This window comes from Lontra canadensis, unplaced genomic scaffold (genome assembly GCF_010015895.1).
Source record: "Lontra canadensis isolate GAN:19392208 unplaced genomic scaffold, GSC_riverotter_1.0 scaffold33, whole genome shotgun sequence".
Classification (NCBI taxonomy): Eukaryota; Metazoa; Chordata; class Mammalia; order Carnivora; family Mustelidae; genus Lontra; species Lontra canadensis.
This window is the reverse complement of record NW_022631027.1, coordinates 10,777,267-10,791,766: the sequence shown is the minus strand read 5'-3', so window position 1 is coordinate 10,791,766 and position 14,500 is coordinate 10,777,267. Positions and strand designations below refer to the sequence as shown.

The 14,500-nt window shown below is 36.9% G+C and overlaps 1 protein-coding gene across 2 annotated transcripts in view; it reads left to right on the top strand.

Moving 5' to 3' along the window:
* Positions 1-14,500, top strand: part of DPYD (dihydropyrimidine dehydrogenase) — an 829,985-nt gene that overhangs the window by 349,806 nt on the left and 465,679 nt on the right. For both annotated transcript variants that reach the window (XM_032867196.1, XM_032867195.1), the window contains exon 10: positions 1,724-1,893. In XM_032867196.1, the coding sequence (XP_032723087.1) occupies positions 1,724-1,893 (170 nt within the window). The remainder of the gene's footprint in view (positions 1-1,723; positions 1,894-14,500) is intronic.

Genomic DNA, 14,500 nt, shown 5'->3' with positions numbered 1-14,500 from the left:
AAGTTTTTTTTTTTTTTTTAAGATTTTATTTATTTGACAGGGAGAGTACAAGCAGGGGAGCAGCAGGCAGAGGGAGAGGGAGAAGCAGACTCCTCGCGGAGCAGGGAGCCTGAAGACATGGGGCTCCATCAAGGACCCTGGGATCATGACCTGAACCCAAGGCAGATGCTCAACCGACTGAGCCATGCAGGCGCCCCAGCTGGGAGATGTTCTTAAAAGAAATGGCAGGAACTTCAGTTTAGGAACTATTTTATATTATATATATATAATGTAAATATATATGTATATATACACATATACAATGTAAATAGAAGTACACAAATATACATATATATGTATATATTAATTTTAAAGTAGGACACATTTTCACATATCTTTCAGCATTTGTGTCTAAGCAGGCAGAAAGAGTTTCTTGCTGAACAGCAGATCTATGAAGCTAAAGGAAAACACTGATAGACACCCTAGTATGTGGTCTCTATGTAATATCACTGCATGCAGCTTGAGGAGCAACCAGAAGCTTAAACCAGTCCTGTGCTTTGGTTGAATGAGAGTCAGTCTTAGTAATAAAGAAACTGTAATATATTCTCTACAATCAGATCATCTAAATCCTTTAGACATATATTTTTAAAGTCTTAAAGTTCAGCTATTCTAATACCTAATTGCATGTGAAAAGATAAAAGCTTACATTTTTATCCTACAATTTAAAAAGATAAGAAACTTTATTAGGTCATTCTGCAGAAGTTTACAGCTAAGCACATGTAGACCATGTCCACCTTCCTCCTCCCAGGAGAAGGGGATGCTTCTGTACCTGTAGCCCTTTCTAAAGAAGGTCATAGTACGTATATTTTTGAGAATTACAGAAGGCCAATTACATAATCCCAAATGTACTCTTCCAAGCAGGATGATTACACTTATTGAGATTATAGGCCTATGCTGCTCGTGGTGCCATTTCATTTATAGTAATTTATCTTCTCAATAGTTTTACTGAATCAGATAACACAGCAATACCTAACACATACAGAAACCTTCATCTTACTTTTTTATGAGAATCTTCATATGGATATCAAGTCTTCACATATATGTCCTTGAGAAATGGACACGTAGAAAGTCCTATTTCTTTTATTTTACAAACAAAACCAGGGAAAAACTGTAAAGGAAAGAAAGTTCATTTTAACTATTTCAAGAAAATAGTTATAAAAAATTCTTCAGTTACATAGAAAGCACTTATTCAGTGTGTAAATTTTCAAAATTTCCTAAATAGCAGGGCTATACATTAGAAATCCTAGAAACTAATATCTAAGTAAAATATTTTCATGAAATGCTGTCAATTATGTTAACCCAGATGATAAAGATCATTTTTTCCTTTTAACAAACAGAAATTTAATGACACTAAGTTAAAAATACATAACATGACTTTGACAAAGAGTGTTTTAATTGATTGATTCCAGTTTGTTAGTACCTAAGCTCTTCAAAATGTGTTGTAGCGATCCTTCTAGAAGAAAAAAGAAGTTAAAGGTACTGACTATGAAATTACATATATGAGCATATTTTTAAAATGGGAATAAAACTGTCTTTCAATGAAGCAGAATAATTTGATAGTGACACTCCATCCTAGGCAACCGCAAGATGCAATTTTACACTGCTTTGAGTACAAGTATCTTTTGAGCTGTCATGCAGAAATGGTTTCTCTACTTGAAAATGGGGTTTTCCTTTCATCATTCAGGAATGTGTGCCTGTCACTCTCCATTGCCATCGATACGGGGAGTCGTGATTGTACTCGGAGCTGGAGACACTGCTTTCGACTGTGCGACATCCGCTTTATGTTGTGGAGCCCGCCGTGTGTCCATCGTCTTCAGAAAAGGCTTTGTTAATATAAGAGCTGTCCCCGAGGAGGTAAAATGGAACCATCAGAAAATAGGGAGTTGTAATGCAACAGATTTTAGGAGATGAAACTGTTAATGTGCAGTCTCCTAGCTCAGTCATCAGAATGTTCTTGAAATTGTGAAATGCAAATTTAAAAAATTTCTGGGTGACCCATGTTTTTTTTCCCCCTAATTCAGACATTCAAAGTAAAAAAGTTATTTTATAATACTTTATTGGATAAAATGAGAAATTTATCTTTGTCAATACTAAGTGCTTCTTTTTCTTAGTGTTAGTATCTTTGAAATGTATTGTATTTAACTAGTAACAGTGGAATGTGCTAAGTCGTCATTTCTGAACAATAGGGATTCATCACAAAATGTAGGATATTAGGAGAATGTGGTAATTAGAGACAACTGGAATCTCTATAAGCCATGTTTACAAGCTGCATTCAAAGTCATATGCATGGGTCATACTTTAAGTCACTTCATTCTGTGGTGAAACCAATAGAACAAAGAGATTGCCATTTACTATTTTTTTAAGAGCCTCATGTAAGCATTATTTAGAATCAATAATGAGTTAACTTACTAAAAATGACAGATTTAAAATGATTTCATTCTTACAAGTGACTGGTGACATATCTTTGATGAGGCATCAACTGGGTACTTGTACCATGGACTTCTCAAATTTTAATGCTATTAGAGGAAGATAATGTCTTATAAAGGATATTAGTTCTAAGAACAAGAACAAAACATATTTATAGAAAGGTAAATTACTCATTTTATCCAAATCAGTATTATGAATTTGATTTGCTTTAGAATGCCTTAATATATTTGGAGTCTCGATACCAGGTAAGAATTATAACTATAGTCAATAGGTAATTTGTCACATGTAGATTAACCACATTACAGATTAATCTCATTAAAATATCAGAGTCACCACTGGTTCATGGCTGCGTTTCAGATGTCAACTTTATTCTCTGGGTTTTATTTTATCTATTATACCCATTCAGACTTTTTTTTTTCCAAAATCCAAGGTGGGCGTGGTCATACCATCTGGGGAGGTTTTTTTCTAGAGTGAAATCTATAGTATCAGTTAGTATAATTTCATTATGTTGCAAATAAAAAGAAAACATCCATCTTGGAATTAAATGACTTTCCTAAGATAAAAGGAGGACAATAGCTAATTTTATTCACCTGTATATCTCCGTGCATATCACAGAGCCTCAGCAAAGAATAAAAAGTTAGCACATTTGTTTTGAACTAAATATTTTAAATCTTGTTCTTCTGATTCCAAAATCAAAAAGTTTTCATTATAAAAGCTGCACCTTGAGAGTTGGAGGGGAAGATGTCCCCAGATGGAAATGGCAAGTTACTTTATACTTTATCTTATAGTCATCTTCCGTTAACAGTGGTAACTGGAAATGAGTGATGACTGTTTCTTACACCCTCAGTAGAATACAGACACAAAATGAGACCAGGTAATTACTTGTGAGTGTAGAGGTAGACATTTGTTATTTATTGACTTATTGATTTAATCAACCTACACATATTGAGTATCCATTATGTACCAGCCATTGTCTTGGCAATTTTAATACAATTTTAATACAGCTTGTACTTACTGAGGGAAGACACTTGTTGGTCAAACTAACTATCACATAAATAGTGTATTGAAAGGTGATTAGTGCTATGGAGAAAAGTTAATGAATGTAGAAGTATAAGGCATGTGTATTTGGGGTGAGGGTGTGGTAGAAGAAGTGGTAGGATTTGCCCTTGTAAATGAGATAGCCCAGGAAGGCCTCTTTAATAAGGTGACTTTGGGACAGACAAATGAAGAAGGGAGGCTGTCTGGGGCTAATTGGAATAGTAGGCCATTAGTCAATGCGACTGGCTTACAAAATGCAAAGGATCAGAGTCCAGTCACGGCTGGCCCTAAGGTCAGAGTTCACTGGGCTGAGCCATGGTTTGCAAACTGTTGAAAAGCAATGGGTCTGTGGAACAACAGGTCACCCAATTGCAGTACAGCTTAGTAGATCTCAGGTGGATCTGGGGTCTAATTAAAACCGTGAAAACAAATGGATGTTTCTTATTGGCTTACAGGAAACCAAATTTTTTATATGATCTTCAAACTACTTGACTGTGAGGTCCATAAGAACAGGGGCCATAGTCAGCTCTCTTGGTTCCTTTGTTTCTTCCCCCAGCCTAGCACAGTGGGGCCACACATAAAGTGTTCAGCAAAGAATTATGAAATGAATGTTTTTTGGAGGGAATTGGCATCAGGGCCTCTGACATTAAGAGAGCTAACACTTTTGGGGTGCCTGAGTGGCTCAGTTGGTTGAGGGCTGGGCTCTTTATTTTGGCTCAGGTCAGGATCTCAGGGTTGTGAAATAGAGCCCAGTAAGGGGCTCTGCACTCAGCCGGGAGTCTGCTTGAGATTCTCTCTTCACCTCTTCCCCTTTCTCCTTATCCCTCCCCCACCCCCCAGAATAAACTAATAAAATCTTTTTCTTTTTAAGATTTTTATTTATTTGTCAGAGAGAGAGAGAGAGAGAGAGCACACAAGTAGGCAGGGTGGCAGGCCGAGGCGGAGAGAGAAGCAGGCTCCCTGTCGAGCAAGGAGCCTGATGCAGGACTCGATCCCAGGACCCTGGGATCATGACCTGAGCAGAAAGCAGCGGCTTAACTAACTGAGCCACCCAGGCATCCCTAATAAAATCTTAAAAAAAAACAAAAACAAAAACAACAACAACAACAACAATTAATACTTTCCAGGTTAGACCAGTGTTAGAATAATAGGCTTTTGAAAGTTCATTTGGTAGTTTTAGGCAAAATTCCTCAGCATGAAAGAAGAAATAATATGTAGTGCATTATCAGAATATGCATAGATTTTAGGGCTGGGTTGTTGACCAGTGCCTGTGCTCTTTTTAGAATTCAGGGCTTTCAGAATTACCAGAGGTTCTGGTATTAATGCCTCATGTCTGTTACTTGGTTTTGGTACATCAGAAGAGGGCCCATGACATGGCAATGCTAAGTTATGAACCTGTCAGGAGGAAGTTCAATACTTCAAGACAGGATTTTGAGAGAATATGCTCTAGAAAAAAAATTATAACCAACATGAAAAATTTAATGTTATGCCCAGTTTCTTTGTCTTTCTCCTATTCCTCCCATACTTTCTACTCCCAATACACTCATACCGTAACTATGGTTGGTTTCTTTAAAGTCAATGAAGAATGACAAAGATGGATATTTAGGGTTTTTCTCACATACGTGTGTTGTTTAATGGGTTTGGGCTCTTGGATGGAATTTGGGAATAATGTGATATTTTTTTGTTGGTTAAGGTCCTCACTGTTAAGAATGTCAGTGTGCCTATATGCAAAGCTTCGGTCTAATTCTCAGATGGTTTTAGAGGATGGGGAATGCAGAACGGTATAAAGTTCTCTCATCCTTTTGTGGCAAATATGAATTATTATAAAAGCCAGTTACATTTAACATCATGTGGTTAGTAACCAAGCACAGTGCAATTGGATCTGGAAGTGCTTTAATCTGCCTAACTAGGAGGCAGCGCCCAATAGATTCAGCAGTGACACCCACATCCCATTCTTCCAATGCAGATGTCCTCAAACTTTAGTCTGCATCAGAATCACCTGGAGGGCTTGTTAAACACAGCTTGCTGGGCGTTGGTCCCAGAGTTTCTGACTCAGTAGGTCTGGGAGGGGCCCGAGAATTTGCATTTTTAACAGGTTTCCTGGTGATGCCAAGACTGCTGATCCACTGCTCTTACATATCATCAGTGTCGTTTCCAGCTGTCTAATTAGAGCTGTAAGCAGTGTGCTGTTCGGGGGCACCTTCCATCTTAGTTAAGAAAGCATTAATGCTACGGGATACAGGTTTGATGAAACGAAGATATTGAGGCATCATCAGCATATTGATGTAATTCTGATTCCAAATGTCTTTCAGTCTCCCTGGTGGCCTCACACACATGCTAAATAGGATGCTACTGACAAACTAGCGCTTCTCAGCTGCGGGTCCTCAGGGAAACCAGCCAATCACTCAGCACTAGCCTCTAAGAAGATGAGGGGAAATCTGTTAATAATTCCCTCCAGTACTTTCTGCAAGCTTAAATAGGTGAGATTAAATTTCACAGGATAACAGAATCCCCCAAAATGCTGGTATTAAAAGCTGTTGACAGATCAGATAGAACTGCAAGAATGCTTTAGGCAGTCCGGAATCCCTAAAAGGAGGCGTGAAGGTCAGGACTCAACAGACCTGCTTGAGTAGATAAATTTAAAAGATAAGGTTGGGGAAGGACTTTGTAGTTCTTATTAATTATTACTGAGAAGAATATGGTACAAAATTATTTTAACAGTACCATCTCACCCACAAACTTTAAGAATCTGTTGTTCACGTATTTAATTTTCCAATATCAGCATAAATATGATCGATCTTTAATTCTGCCGTGGTTTAAATGGGCTCTCTAGAGCACTCTCCAGGGCCTTTGGCTTCCCCCTATTCATTTGCCAAAATAGTAACGGATTTACCTTTGATGTGTCTGTTTCCCCATATTTGAGCTATTCAGAGGGTCAGCTATCTTGATAATTGATGCTACTTTACTATTTTAATAATAAAAACAACAGCATCAGATTGCCTAGTTCGGTTAGTCAAAAATTTCTTTGTTACTGCAATGCTGAAATAATACATCTTCTTTTCTTTTTTTTGAAATAATAGATTTTCATGTGAAAGAATATGCCTTTTTGTTGACTCCTTCTGATACCGTATAGCATACCCCGTAATAGATCTCTATGTGGTCATATCTGTAGGCCTCCTCTCAGACATTTATATCAAATGATGTTTAAGGGGGTGCCTGGGTGGCTCAGCCGGTTAAGCGTCTGCCTTCAGCTCAGGTCATGATGCCAGGGTCCTGGGATCAAGGCCGGGGTCGGGCTCCCTGCTCAGTGGAGAATTGGCTTCTCCCTCTCTCTCTGTCCCTCCCCTGCTCACGGGCTCTCTCTCTCGTTCTCTCTCGCTTTCTCTCGCTCTCAAATAAATAAAATCTAAAAAACAAGCAAACAAATGATCTTTGAGCTACATCCATTGATACTTTCATTACCTACATCTTGCTGGCTAAACATTCATTTTCTTACCAGTAAGTAATGCTTTCTAGTTTTTATTTAATTATAAGAAATATGAACCTGGGACTGTTTTTAGAAAATAACCTCTATATGCTGACACATTTAATTTTACTTACTAAGGTTGATGCTTATAGGAGCTCTTCAACAATTTGGCACCTGCACATCATTTAAGTTGGTATTCTTCACAGAAAGTAATCAGAATCTGTTAGCATGATTGGCAATATGAAGATACCTGCACATAAACAAATAAATAAACACACACAATTGCCCTCAGCATACAGTTAATTGGTGGCAGCTAGGGGCTCCCCTGGTACTAAGATATTAAATAGACCTTCAATACTTTAATGATGGCATGGGAATGATGTTCCATGAATCTGTGCGTGTTTCCATTTTTGAAAAATATGAAAATTCAGTGTCACATGAGAAAGTAAAATGGAAGAGTTGAAAAGCTTTTAACTAAACATTGGTTGAGAAGTTGGTTCTAGGTTATAAACCCTAATCTGAGAATGCCCATCTATAAAATTACTGCTGTAATTATATGGTTCTGAAAGCTTTTTATATGCCCCAAATTCTATATTTTGAACACTGAGAGAAAGATATGTGAACGATGTGGAATCTGGACAGGACGTTTGTGTCTCCTCAGAGAATGACAGCAACTCTGTACTGAAAAACTTGGCCCTCTCTAGAAATACTACTCTTGAAAACAGTTGTAGTTAGTGTATCCCTGCCCTATTGGTAGGTAAAATCTGCTGCATTCAAGACATGATATCAAAGAAACTGACAGCTGAAGTTGTCAGAATTCTACCTTGAATGCAGTAATTCAGGTGGCGAGTGGGACCCAAAACAAGCAAACAAACAAACCTATAAATAGTCCAGGAGCCAACAAAAGCCCATGCTCATCCAAGATTATATACTTTAAAAGCTTAACTGTTTTTAATAATTCCTAGAGGAGGGAGGTGCCTGGGTGGCTCAGATGGTTAAGCATCTGTCTTCAGCTGAGGTCATGATCTCAGGGCCCTGGAATCGAGTCCCGTGTCAGGCTCCCTGCTCAGGGGGACATCTGCTTCTCCCTGTCCCCCTCCCCCTGCTTGTGCACGCTCTCTCTCTCTCTCTCTCTCTGTGTCAAATGAATAAATAAAATTTACAAAGAATAATTCCTAGGGGAGGACGGTAACTACATTATGTTGACAAGGAATAGCTATAGAGCTGAAAACTACATATCTTTTAAAAAGGTTTAATAATCATTTATGATCCATATGTATATATGTATGTATTTATATGCATCTAGATGTGTGTAGATACATATGTAAACATAAATTCATTATCAGTGAACATTTATGTTGTTATTAATTCACTATCAGGCTTTATTACATGGCAATGTGTTATTACTTTATTAATGTTTATGTGAAAGCTAGAGGGCCTTCTTTCATTAGTAATAGTCCTCTCAGTTTTTCAGTGTCTTCTTTTCTCGTCTTATACATTGAAAATATTAAAAAGTAATTTGCATAACTTTAAAAATATGCATTTTGGTCAGGCACGAAATCCAAGAGATAAAAAGAAAACATACATGAATTAATATAAAAACAAATAAATATCATTTTTAAATCATTTAAATCATTTAATCATTTCTTTTTCTTTTAAAAAGGTGAACTCATCCTTCAAGGCCTGCTCCAAATGTCATTTTTTTCTTCAACAGCTTCCTTAGTCTCCCTTCTGTGAGATCTTATAGCTCTTTATGCTTCCTATATAGTAGCACTTGTCACATAGGAGAGTTATTACTTTATACTCACCTCACATATTAGAATGCAACTCCTTCAGATGGATTGGTTCATTCAATTTATATCTGATTCAAAGTATAGAATGATGTTTGATCCAAAGCATCAAATCAGTGAATTGTGTGGAATAGTATTTTCTGGACATTGAAAGCCTATAGGAAGATTTTACATGAAAATGAAATACTCAAAATATATAATTTATACATATACACATACATACACCTCAAAATTACTACTGATAACTTTTAAATAAGTAATTATTTTTCAAGTTTTAAAATATACCACGTTACAATATTAACCTACCATTAAAAGTAGATTGAATAAAAATAATCATTCCTGGTCTTTGGTGTTTTAAAAGATAGCTACAGAATTTTTAAAAAAGAAAGAAAGAAACTATAACCAATAATATAAAAGGTAAAAAATTAATAAACATTTATAGACTCAGGATTAGAAATAAGAGAGCATCCTTGTTTGAACAGATTTATATAAAGAGGGATTTCAAGATTGAAGAAGATCCTACTAAGTTATGCAGAAGAAAATTTTGTGAGATACTCTGATAGCACCTGAGAATGCTTGACTGCAGGAAAATCTAAGATGAGAAATCTAAGAGCTAGTCAGATTTAAGAAAATTTTGTCAATCATGAGTAATATTTAAAAATAAACTCTTCTTGGGGCACCTGGGTAGCTCAGTTAGTTAAACATCTGCCTTGGGCTCAGGTCATAATCTTAGGGTCCTGGGATCCAGTCCTGAGTCAGGCTCCCTGCTCAGCAGGGAATCAACTTCTCCTTCTGCCCCTCTGCCCCCCTCATGCTTTCTCATATTCTCTCTATCTCTCTCTCTCCCCCTTCTCTCTAACAAATAAAAATTTTAAAAAATAAAATAAAAATGCATTCTCCTTGTTAGAAAAAAATGTATTTTGTGATGCTTGTGCAAAAGCATCTAAGCCCCTAAATTATCCCATGAATTTTGTTTCTGGTTTTTGCAACTCAGTAGTATCACAATAAAATAGTTAAAGGGGCAGCTGTATCCACTGTGTTGTACAACTCTTACATGGAAAAATATTTCTTTCTGCTCAGGATTCTTCAATTTTAAAGGCTTAAATGTTCTACTATACCTCTAGTTTCTAACTCATTGATCTCTGCTCTAATCTTAATTATTTTCCTTCTTGTGCATGGGGTTGGCTTAATTTGTTGTTGATTTTCCAGTTCTTTAAGGTGTAAAAAGAGTTAGTGTATTCAGGATTTTTCAATTTTTTTGAGTGAGGCTTGAATGGCTAGGTATTTCCCCCTAAGGACTGCCTTTGCTGTATCACATATATTTTGGACCGATGTGTCTTCATTCTCATTGGTTTCCATGAATTGTTTAAGTTCTTCTTTGATTTCTTGGCTGATCCAAACATTCTTGAGCAGGATGGTGTTTAGCTTCCAAGTGTTTGAATTCCTTCCAAACTGAGTTCCAGTTTCAAAGCATTGAGGTCTGAGAATATACAGGGAATAGTCTGTCTTTTGGTATCAGTTGAGCCCTGTTTTGTGACCCAGTATGTGGTCTATTCAGGAGAAAGTTCCATGCGCCCTTGAGAAGAACCAGTATTCTGTTGTTTTAGGGTGGAATGTTCTGTATATATCTATGAGGTCCATGTGGTCCAACGTGTCATTCAAAGCTCTTGTTTCTTTGTCGATCTTCTGCTTTGCTGATCTATTACTGAGGGTGGTGTGTTAAGATCCCCTACAATTAATGTATTCATATCAATATGACTCTTTATTTTGTTTAACAGTTGGCTTATGTAGTTGGCTGCTGCCAAGTTGGGGACATAAATATTTACAATTGTTAGACCTTCTTGGTGGATAGACCCTTTAAGAATGGTGTAGTATCCTTCTGTATCTCTGACTACAGTCTTTAGCTTAAAATCTAATCTATCTGATATGAGAATTGATACCCCAGCTTTCCTTTGAGACCCACTAACATGAAAGATGGTTCTCCATCCCTTCACTTTCAGTCTGGATGTATCTGTAGGTTCAAAATGTGTCTCTTTTACACAGCATATAGTTGAGTCCTGTCGTTTTATCCAGTCTGCAACCCTGTGCCATTTTATGGGAGTATTTGGGCCATTCACATTGAGAGTGATTATTGAAAAACAAGTTTTTATTGACATCATGTTGCCAGTGACGTCCTTATTTCTAGAAACTGGTTCTTTGAAAGAATTAATAAGATCAGCAAATCACTGTTCAAACTAATCCAAAAGAAAAGAAAAAGAACCCAAATTAATGAAATTATGAATGAAAAGGGAGAGATCATGACTAACACCAAGGAAATATAAATTTGTATTTTTATCAACAGTTATATGCCAATAAATTAAGCAACCTAGAAGAAATGATTGCATTCCTGGAAACCTATAAACTTCCAAGACTGAAATTGACAACCTGAATAGACCAATATCTAGTAGCGAGATTGAAGCAGTGATCAAAAACCTCCCAAAAAACAAGAGCCCAGGACCTGACGGATTCCCTGGGGAATTCTACCAAACATTCAAAGAAGAAATAATACCTATTCTCCTGAGCTGTTTCAAAAAATTGAAGCAGAAGGAAAACTTCCAGATTCTTTCTATGAAGCCAACATTACCTTGATCCCCAAACCAGGCAAAGATCCCACCTTAAAGGAGAATTTCAGACCCATATCCCTGATGAATATGGATGCTAAGATTCTCAACAAGATCTTAGCTAATAGGATCCAACAGCACATTAAAAAGATTATCCACCATGACCAGGTGGGATTTATCCATGGGATGCAAGGGTGGTTCAACATTCACAAATCAATCAATGTGATAGAACAAATCAATAAGAGAAGAGAGAAGAACCACATGGTCCTTTCAATTGATGCAGAAAAAGCATTTGACAAGATACAGCATCTGTTCCTGATTAAAAGTCTTCAAAGTATAGGGATAGAGGGAATATTCCTCAATTTCATAAAATCTATCTATGAAAAACCCACAGCAAATCTCATCCTCAATGGGGAAAAGCTGACAGCCTTCCCTTTGAGATCAGGAACATGACAAGGATGCCCACTCTCACCTCTCTTGTTCAACAAAGTATCAGAAGTCCTAGCAACAACAATCAGACAACAAAAAGAAATAAAAGGTATTCAAATTGGCAAAGAAGAAGTCAAACTCTCTCTCTTTGCAGGTGACATGATACTTTATATGGAAAACTCAAAGACTCCACCCCCAAACTACTAGAACTCATACATCAATTCAGTAATGTGGCAGGATACAAAATCAATGCACAGAAATCTTGCTTTCTTCTACACTAACAATGAAAATACAGAAAGGGATATTAGAGAATCGATTCCATTTACTGTAGCACCAAGAACCATAAGATACCTGGGAATAAACCTAACCAAAGAGGTAAAGGATCTATACTCGAAGAACTACAGAACACTCATGAATAAAATTGAAGAAGACACAAAAAGATGGAAGACCATTCCATGCTCATGGATCAGAAGAATAAACATTGTTACAATGTCTATACTGTCTAGAGCAATCTATACTTTCAGAGCCATTCCGATCAAAATTCCACCAGCATTTTTCAAAGAGCTGGAGCAAACAATCTTAAAATTTGTATGGAACCAGAAGGGACCCCCCATTGCTAAGGAAATGCTGAAAAAGAAAAACAGAACTGGGGCCATCACGTTGCCTGATTTCAAGCTTTACTACAAAGCTGTGGTCACCAAGACAGCATGGTACTGGCACAAAAACAGACACATAGAGAACCCAGATATGGACCCTCAACTTTATGGTCAAATAATCTTCAACAAAGCAGGAAAAAATATCCAGTGGAAAAAAGACAGTCTCTTCAATAAATGGTGCTGGGAAACTTGGACAGCTATGTATAGAAGAATGAAATTCAACCATTCTCTTACACCATACACAAAGATAAATTCAAAATGGATAAAAGGCAACAGTATGAGGCAGGAATCTATCACAACCCTACAGGAAAACATAGTAACTTTTTCGACATTGGCCACAGGAACTTCTTTCAAGATATGTCTCCAAAAGCAAAGGAAACAAAGGCAGAAATGAACTTTGGGACTTCATCAAGATCAAAAGCTTCTGCACAGCAAAGGAAATGGTCAACAAAACAAAGAGGCAGCCCACTGAATGGGAGAAGATATTTGCAAACAATGCTGCAGACAAAGGGCTGATATCCAGGCTCTATAAAGAACTCCTTAAACTCAACACCCAAAAAACAGATAATCATGTCAGAAAATGGACAGAAGATATGAACAGACACTTCTCCAAAGAAGACATACAAATGGCTAACAGACACATGAAAAAGTGTTCACAGACATTAGCCATCAGGGACATTCAAACCAAAACCACATTGAGATACCACCTTATATCAGTTAGAATGGCCAAAATTAATAGAAGAGGAAACAACAAGGGGTGGAGAGGATGTGGAGAAAGGGGAACCCTCATACACTGTTGGTGAGAATGCAAATTGGTACAGCCACTTTGGAAAACAGTGTGGAGGTTCCTCAGAAAATAAAAAATAGAGCTTTTCTATGACCCTGTAAGTGCACTATTGGGTATATACCCCCAAAGATACAGATTTAGTGAAAAGAAGGGCCATCTGTACCCCAATATTCATAGCAACAATGTCCACAATCGCCAAAATGTGGAAAAATCCAAAACGCTCTTCAATAGACAAATGGATAAAGAAGATATGGTCTATATATACAATGGAATATTACTCAGCCATCAGAAAGGATGAATACCCAACTTTTGTATCAACATGGTTGGGACTAGAGGAGATTATGCTGAGTGAAATAAGTCAAGCAGAGAAAGTCAATTATTATATGGCTTTACTTACTTGTCAAGCATAAGGAATAACATAAGGAATTAAATAAATAATAAAATAAAATAAAATAAAATAATTAATTTAAATAAATAAATTAATTAAATTAAATTAAATAAGGAATTAAGAGAAGGAAAGAAAAATGAATTGGGGTAAATCGGAGAGGGAAATGAAGCATGAGAGACTGTGGACTCTGAGAAACAGAGGGTTTTGAAGGGCAGGGGGTGGGGGGACGGGTGAGCCTGATGGTGAATATTAAGGAGGGCACATATTGCATAGAGCACTGGATGTGGTTCATAAACAATGAATCTTGGAACAGTGAAAAATAATGATTACATACATACATACATGCATACATACAAAATAATGAGCTTAAGGTGGAAAAAAAACCCCAAAGCCTATAACATCATAGTACATACTAAAAGGAACCTCAACTTGTGGTCTCAGCATACTTTTTTTGCTAAAGAAAAGAATAACTGCAGAATTAGCTTAAATAGTCTAGAAATTAGTAAACGTATCAGAGTTGTTCTGCTTTTCCCGCTGTCTGTGAGTCTATACAAACTAAAAAGTACAAAATAGGTTAAGAACTATTTAGTAAATTAAGGAAGATGAAGTTTAGAGTGGGCAGGCAGAATTCACTGCCTCTTTCTTGAGTTTTCTTCATCTCCTTGGTAACCAGATTCACCAGAAGATTGGATCGTGAGATCAGACTCATACCGAGAAAGAGAACCTGCATCAAGCTTTCTTAACAAGTTCAGGTATATAAATAAACATGAAGTATAGGGTAAATAAGGAGAGGTGTAGGACCACCAACACGGTTTCTCAGGTCCCATCTTGGTGTATCAAGATGTACTTTAACCCAGATTAATTTGGGGGTCTCTAAATA